Source organism: Eriocheir sinensis, chromosome 56 (genome assembly GCF_024679095.1).
Source record: "Eriocheir sinensis breed Jianghai 21 chromosome 56, ASM2467909v1, whole genome shotgun sequence".
Taxonomy (NCBI): domain Eukaryota; kingdom Metazoa; phylum Arthropoda; class Malacostraca; order Decapoda; family Varunidae; genus Eriocheir; species Eriocheir sinensis.
Genome location: NC_066564.1, coordinates 5,006,027 through 5,013,805, shown reverse-complemented (window position 1 = coordinate 5,013,805; position 7,779 = coordinate 5,006,027). Strand labels below are relative to the sequence as shown.

The 7,779-nt window shown below is 37.4% G+C and overlaps 1 protein-coding gene across 1 annotated transcript; it reads left to right on the top strand.

The window, feature by feature from the left end:
• Positions 1-4,454, top strand: LOC126984189 (sperm-associated antigen 7 homolog). The gene is made up of 6 exons (XM_050837676.1): positions 1-303; positions 1,613-1,680; positions 1,809-1,897; positions 2,631-2,802; positions 2,984-3,140; positions 3,263-4,454. Exons 1-6 carry the CDS (start codon positions 225-227, stop codon positions 3,400-3,402), a joined length of 705 nt encoding a protein of 234 aa, XP_050693633.1. The 5' UTR covers positions 1-224; the 3' UTR covers positions 3,403-4,454.
• Positions 4,455-7,779: the final 3,325 nt, after the last annotated feature.

Genomic DNA, 7,779 nt, shown 5'->3' with positions numbered 1-7,779 from the left:
TTAATACCGGTACCTGTCCAGTGCCCCAAACACTGAAGAAGAGGAAGCCTCGACAATAGTGAGCCACATGAAAACCCCAGTGGTTGAAAGCTGGACACGAAGAGAGAACAGCAACTAACGGCTACAGCGGAAGGAAGATCAAGGAGCAACGACCTAAGAAGCGATACAAAGCGTCAGAGGTCCACAGAGGAAGAAGAGCCAGACCCACCACCACCACCACCACCATGGACCTCCTCGACTCCATCATGAGCAAAATGGACAGGCCGCCCAGTGTGAACAACAAGCAGAAGAAGATATTAAAGGGTAAGTTCCATGCAACAGTAGTCATGGTATTTCTAGGCTGCTTCGCTTTGAACTAAGTCGTCCTAGTGTACCCTTAGCTCTCTGTTATGGGCATGGTCTCTGTCTTGCTTTGGGGCGTAATATAAGGTGTTGATTCAGAATAACTACTACTACTGGAACAGCCTCCCTCAGGAATAGGAGACATAAAGAAATCTAGAAACTCAAAAGACCCAGACCGAGAAAGACAGACCACAGACCCAGAAAAAGCTACATCAGGGAGTGCCGTTACAAAGGCAAGACTCCCGACCGACAATTCAACTCAACTCAGATTTTAGACTGCGGTACAATAGTGAAAGGTGCCCTGCGCATCATGTATCCAGATCCTGATCCAAATCTTGCTCCTCACTGTGGCAGTTGACACAAATTACTGATCTGATTTTTGCTTGCTAATCATTACTCTGGAAACCACATCAGTTGCAGAATAGTCATTTCTTGTAAATGAAAAAAAATATTAGCAGCAAAAGGTTATCTTAGTAGTGATAAACTACTGTGGTCAAATTCCCAAGTGGCGGAAGTAGGTTATCATCTTTTATGAGCGATATGTTACTATATAAGGAGCGAGAGGTTATATGCTTTAATTGGCTTTAGGTTACTATTTTAGTGGCGATGGGTTTCTATGCTTTATATTACCGGTAACCCTTTCATGCACCAAAAGTTTAAGGGGCTTCATGGTGCAGTGGTTAGCACACTCGGCTCACAACCGAGAGAGCCCGGGTTCGATTCCCGGGCGGAGTGGCAACTTTTACCAACTGTCCCATGTTACCCCGGGGTGTTGTCCTGAATTACCCCGGGTTGTGGATATGGCCGCCATTTTGTTTTCCGTGGAGCAGTTATTTTATTCTTATAATGGGATGTTGTCAGATAAATTCTACATTCAATACTGCATAATATGTAATGATCGGCTGTATAGTTTTTTCTCCACAGACCTTAGCAAAACCAACTTCGAAAACATGGTAACAAAAAAAAAATCAGAATTTTTTTTTGTGTTCAAAAGAACCATTTTCATTTTTGGAGGGTAGACAAATATATAGCATAAAGGTTAAAATTTATGACCTATATATTAGATTTGGAAAAATCGAAGAACATAAGCCGCTAAACGTTTAAAGCGCTGTCAGAAATTTCTTCCGTATTACCCCAGCTGTCCTGAATATGCTACTGCATGTGAAATTTTTGTGAGAAACACATTCCAAACTTGTTATGTCATATTCTATTTATAAGGAATTTTAGCTGAACTAATGTACTCATAAAAATGTTCTCCTATCCTTCACAGAACAACAGAAAGCAGTTGAAGAAGCCAAAAGTAAAGAAAAAGAAAGACTAAATCAGTTCAGAAAACATGTAAGTACATATTTCTCCTGTAATAGTTAACCACTTTTCTTTAAAGAATAAGTTTACAATGAATACATATTCTTCAGTGTAACTTTATTATGTTGTGTGTCTTGCAATTTGCTTCTCTTTAATTGCAGATTGAAGACCGAATCAACAGATTCATTCAGAATGTTACACTAATGAAGAAGAAATTTGAGCCAATGGATCGAGTAGCAAGGAGTATTGTGTAAGTTCATCCTTTGCAGGGTTCTTTACTGTTAATGTTGAGAATGTTTTCTATTGTGATATATATGGTTGACTCTCAAAGTCTTCTATATTTGATATTATTGAAATTATATTTTCTTAAAATTAATTCATAAACATTTTAAACAAGTGAAAGAAGCCAGTGAGATAACAAAAACTGAAAATGAAAAATGTGCATAATGACTGTTAGTTTTAGCATATTATTATCAGGGAGCAAGGAACAGTAACAAATGTGTGAGCTTTGGAATGAACCTGACAGTACCTAATTACCCTCTTTCATATAGGACCAATACCCTTGCTTTTGTGGATTCAGATTTCACATACATTTTTGCAGAACCATTTACTGAGCACAAATCTTGATGCACCTCTGTACTGTGTCACAAGCTTTGGATACCTACATTAAGTAATCTTACAATAATTGAAGATTGGTGTGAACCAGGGCAACAAAACTTTGTTTTTCTCATGTGAAAAGGCAGTAACACATACTGCTTAGCATCTCAGTGACTAGGTTGCACACAGTATATAAACATGGAGACTCCAAATAAAACTCATAATACGTACCTCTTAAGTGTCGATATTGAAGTATACAACTTTTACATCATCAGAATTCTTATAGTAAATTCTTGAGTATGTAAAATTGGTTTCCATGTTACTGAGTTCAAGTTTTATGAAATCTTAGAAAGTTATTTTGCAGTTGACATGAATTTTCCCTGCAGGAGAGATGTTGCTGATATTGCCGGCCTCACCACATACGCCTTTGGCACAGAGGATGTTGACCGCCATGTGATGGTGTTCAAAAAGGAGTATCCACTAACAGAGAATGAACTGGATGCATACAGAAATGGAGAAGAATGGGACCCAGAGAAGGCCAAGGAAGCAGCATTACTTGTATGAATCTACCCTTCTTATTTGCTCCTTCACTTAGATTTTACTAAATTACTTATTTAAGAAATTGTTTCCTCTCATTCATAACATATGCACAGTCCAGTTTAGTGATATTGGATGCAAAGAAATACAGAGAAGTCAAATGTGGAATGGTGGTAATTTATTTTTATATTATTTTTTTCAGAAAGAAAAGCAGGAACAAGAAGATGAATTAAGAGCACAAGAGCTAAAGAAAAATCCAGGCTCAAGCAAGTTTATTGAAAAGTATGAGCGTCTGGTTGGCAAAGAAACAGGCAAAGATGCAGCGAGAGTTCTAGAGGTCAACAAACAGTTTGGGATTGGTATGTACATATAAACTCTTGTGTACTAGCTAATCATCTACACCTTTAATAAAGCCAAGCTAACATATGATATTACTAATTAATTTTAATAGGTCATTAACTGTATTGCATAACCTTTTCAGTTAGCAGTGAACTGAAGAAAGATAAACGAACTATAGAAGAAACGTTGGCGGATATCAGGGCCAAGAAGCTGAAGAAAGGACAAAGAGAAGTGGAAGAAGCCAGTGAGAAAACAAAAACTGAAACCGAAAAATCTGAATAACGATTATTAACCTTAGTGCGTTGTTACCTCGTTGAAAGTAATCATTAGTTTCTGTGCAAAAGCACTTGTCGATATTCAGTAAGTCAGTTTTGATCGCAAATACAAGTGTGGGTTCGAAGTGTGTATGGATTTCATTGTTTGGAGAAACATGTACAAAGCATAACGTTAATTCAGGCTTTTAAGTTAAGTATCATAGAGGAAGTTTTATTTTTAACTGTCCCAAAAAACTTTGACAGTACTTTTAGTGTGACATTTTGTTGAAGCTGTTGAGGAGCCTATTTATTTATTTGCGAGGTTATTTATGGGAAGTTTCAAGTTATTTTTGAGTTATAGTTAAATGTTACTGGAAGTATAACTACATGTTTACCAGTTTTCTGTTCACTGAAAATTAAGAAAAAATGTTTTCAGTGGCAGAACAAATAAAACAGTTGTCAGACATTCAAATCAATAAACAGAAAAAAATATGTATGTATTTGTAGATTTCACATTCTTACAGGTCTATAAATGCATGAAGGGCTTTAATAAAGGGGATGTCAATAAGATTTTGATAGTAAAAGAGCCGGGTGGGATGCGTAGCAATGGTTTTAAGTCAGACAAATTCAGATTCAACAAAGACATTGGCAAGAATTGGTTCACCAATAGAGTGGTAGATGAATGGAACAGGCTTAGGAGCCATGTGGGTGCCAATACCATAGATACATTCAAGAAGAGGTTAGATAAAGCCATGGATGGTGAGGTAAGGTGGGGCTGAGTGTACAGGAGCTGCCTTGTATAGGCCAATCGGCCTCTTGCAGACTCCTTACGTTCTTATGTATGTTCTTATGACACTTGGCATAACTATGGAAATATTTATCTTCATATCACTTAAATTTTTATCATAACTAAAAATTTTGAAAGATAGTTCAGTGCTTTGAGGTGGAGAAGGAATCACATTGTACTGTAGTTTGTTCACTTTTAAGTAAACTCAATCAGCCATTCTGTTGCAAGTGTCTCTTACAAGTTTCTTTTTATTTCCAACTGAAAACAACAAATAAACAGTATTTCTCATTTGATATCATCGTTTTATCTTGTTATGCTTTTTATTAACCCTTAGACGGCGGCAGTACTTGAAGAGTAGCTCCCCCAAAAATGAATCGTCTATATATAGTCACTGCCACCCTTAGGACCATAGCATAAATATAGTTACGCCACAATATTAATGTTTTAACTATCGTCTATATATTGATCCTTCTGCAATCTGGAGGTGGTGTTACATTTTTGCCATACAAAACTGAAGGTTTCTAATTGTATATTAGTCACATTTTCAAAAGGTACATGGAGTCACACCCACCCACAGACAAAGCTGTGTCCAGGACTTGTGACCTAGATGTGGTTTCATCATCATCAGTGATATTCCTAAAGAAATGGAAGATGAGTGTCTACAAGCTCCAAATATGAAACTGAAATAGGATAATTAGACTAGACACAAAGTGCTGCATCCTTCTGGTAGCTGGGAGCAGACTGAGACATTGCTTTGAGTGTACACGAGACTAATTCTCATAACTATGAGCACAAATATGTTGCCACTTATCAGTTTTCAGGGTCTAAAGTACCGCCTACATAGTCTGGAAAAACAGGGAATTCTATTTTGAGAAGCGTCTAAATATAGTCATGCCACAAGTTTTGACTGAATTTTGGACCATCTCTATAGAGTTCTACCACCGTCTAAGGGTTAATCTGTGCTTGTTGGTATGTTACTGCATACAACACACACATGCACTAAATTCTTTTAACACTATTTATTTATTTATTTTAATAATACATATACATAAATCTAGTAATTCATATTTTGTGGAAAAAATGAGCATGTGGATGTTATTATAACTGACTAAACTATGATTATAGTCAGTTTCAGGACTCTCTATAGTCCAAAAGAGAGAGTCGACTTGCTGGAAAGGTTGCAGAAGGGGAGCTTGGGGGGAGGGGAACATGTAGCCCTGTCCCTATTTCTGTATTGGCCCCCTCTTGAATTACTAGAGAGAGAGGTACTGTGAAAATTTATTGCACAGCTTTTGCTAACTATGATAATATACTATGAGATAAAGCTTTAGATAACAAATAATGAAGATATAGTTATGCAAACAGACTGAGTGTGTGTGTTCCAGGTCAAGTGTTTACATTCTGGAGTCAGTGTGTGTCTGGTTCCATGTTAAACTAATTGCAATATATAGTACTTGGACAAGATACAGATACAATATTGGTAGATGGTACATATAAGTTATTCTACTTGTAAGGTAATTACCTACACAGGAAGTATAATGGCAAAATGGTAACGTGCATGCATATGGTATTGTGTATATGACAACAGATGCAGGTTATAAAATGTATTCTTATTAAACAAGAATAACGGTAAGGTCTCATGAATTAGATTGATTATGTGGAACGGAGAAAAGCATGATCGAGATGCTATGGGTGATCTGAAGGGAGAGCAGTGAATACATTTGCCATATTTTGAAGTGATCCTGCTCTACGCATAAAATAAGAGAAGTTTGAAGAAGAGGAAGGAAAAAGTCGGACATTGATTGGCTAACCCTGCGCGCGGTTGCCATGGAGACGCACGACCCGCAAGTGTAAACAAAAACACTCGCCATGGAGACGCGCGGCCTGCGAATGTAAACAAACATTTGCCTCGAGGCTGAAGGTAAGCAAACAAACCCAGTGCTTGTTAATGTTTTTTTATATTTTTTTTTTATGGCGATACTGTGTCCCTGGTTTACACTTTGCATTATGAAGATGACTATGAAAATAACTAGTTTTTTAAGGAAATGAGGTAAGGTATTATGGACCCTGGACGTGAAGCATCAGGTAACCCAAACCTTCCCTGACAGCCGCCCGGATGGGGGTGAAGCAGGTGCCCATCTCATCAGGTGACTCGTGGGATATTCCTCTCGCTGCCATATTCTGCATTGCCATAGCAGTTTATGTCACCCTTGTCATCATTGGTAAGCAGTGAAATAGCTACATGTTACTCAATAGTGTGATATACATTGATATTTAAACATTTACAAAGTTTGTTTTGGGTGCACTTCTGAATATTCACTAAAAGGAGAGCCAGTAATTGAGGGAAATATAGCTGTTCCATGCCTCTCACTTGAACCTAAAACGATAGTATATTCATAAGGATTTCTAAAACTTTTATGGTTATTCATTCCATGTGGATTGCTTTTCTCTTGTCCATGGAAACCCAAGCCAAACCTTTTAGAACAGTAGCCAGTATTATTCTAGCGTTTGCCCATACTCAATCCTCACAACCAAAATTGGATAGGGGGCTAATGAGACTGCGGGGAAGGTGGTAAACATGAAATGCGTCGCAAATGCATAGTTTTTGAGCGATAGGTTTTTAATAAAGAACTTGATAAGCCAAGTTTTTTGGAAAGACTGGGAAGTATCATCAGTGTTTTTATTCAGGCTTGAGTATCCGCCAGTGTTTGCTTAAGAAAGGGGTGTGTGGAAACCCATGTCCTGATGTGGCGTGCTGCAGCTGTGCTGAGCTGGGCCTCCACTGTGCCCAGGCCTGCTGCAACTGTGGGCCCTTGCCCTCCTGCGCCTCCCTGATGGACCACTGTTGTCCAGCCGACCAGGTGAGAAACAGATTACACAGCAGGGTTAAGATTAAATTTAGGCTAGGATGAGAATCTCTTATGGCTAAAGTTGTTGTTACAATACCGCATAATGATATAGTTGCATTCGATTTTCAGTTCCTCAAATCATAATTCATACAGTACTTGAATGAATCTTTAGCAATGAATATTCCAATAGACACTCACATTACTGACATATGATTAGCAGCAGCCACGAACAAGTGCCTCTGGAATGATGACGGTAATTCTAATTTATCCCCATATACATAAATCCCAATAGATATAAGGAAAACCAAATTTTATTTATACTCTAGGTGCTAAGGTTCTATGTTTGTTGCAGTAAACTAAGGAATGCTCATGATCTGAATAAAGGACTTGAGTTTATTTTATGCATTGGCTTAATTTTTATCTTTAGCTTAATTATGTGAGAATTACTGTTAATGCCTTCTTGGGTGCACAGCAAGCAATCCATTTTTTCAATTGGCTTCTGAAAAATAGGGGTAGGTTGTAGAGTTTCAGCTGTTCACTTATGTATATTCCTCTCTTTTTCTCTTTCAAAGCACACAGTTAATGAGATATATTACAAAATTGTGAAACATCTTATATGTATTTCTATATTCTTTTTTAATATTCACAGTATATTAGTGTTGCTAGGAAAATAGTTGATTGTTTAAAGTTACCATATATGTAAGACCTTGAATTAGTACTTTAAAGTCAGTTGCTTGGTGCTAGTGATCATTATTGAATATGATTGTAA

Bases quoted from the DNA above. Each gene is read 5' to 3' on its own strand.
- LOC126984189 (XM_050837676.1), top strand. From the start codon at position 225: ATGGACCTCCTCGACTCCATCATGAGCAAAATGGACAGGCCGCCCAGT. The intron at 1,681-1,808 runs GTAAGTACATAT...CTTTAATTGCAG, and splicing joins TAAATCAGTTCAGAAAACAT to ATTGAAGACCGAATCAACAG. The intron at 2,803-2,983 runs GTATGAATCTAC...TATTTTTTTCAG, and splicing joins CCAAGGAAGCAGCATTACTT to AAAGAAAAGCAGGAACAAGA.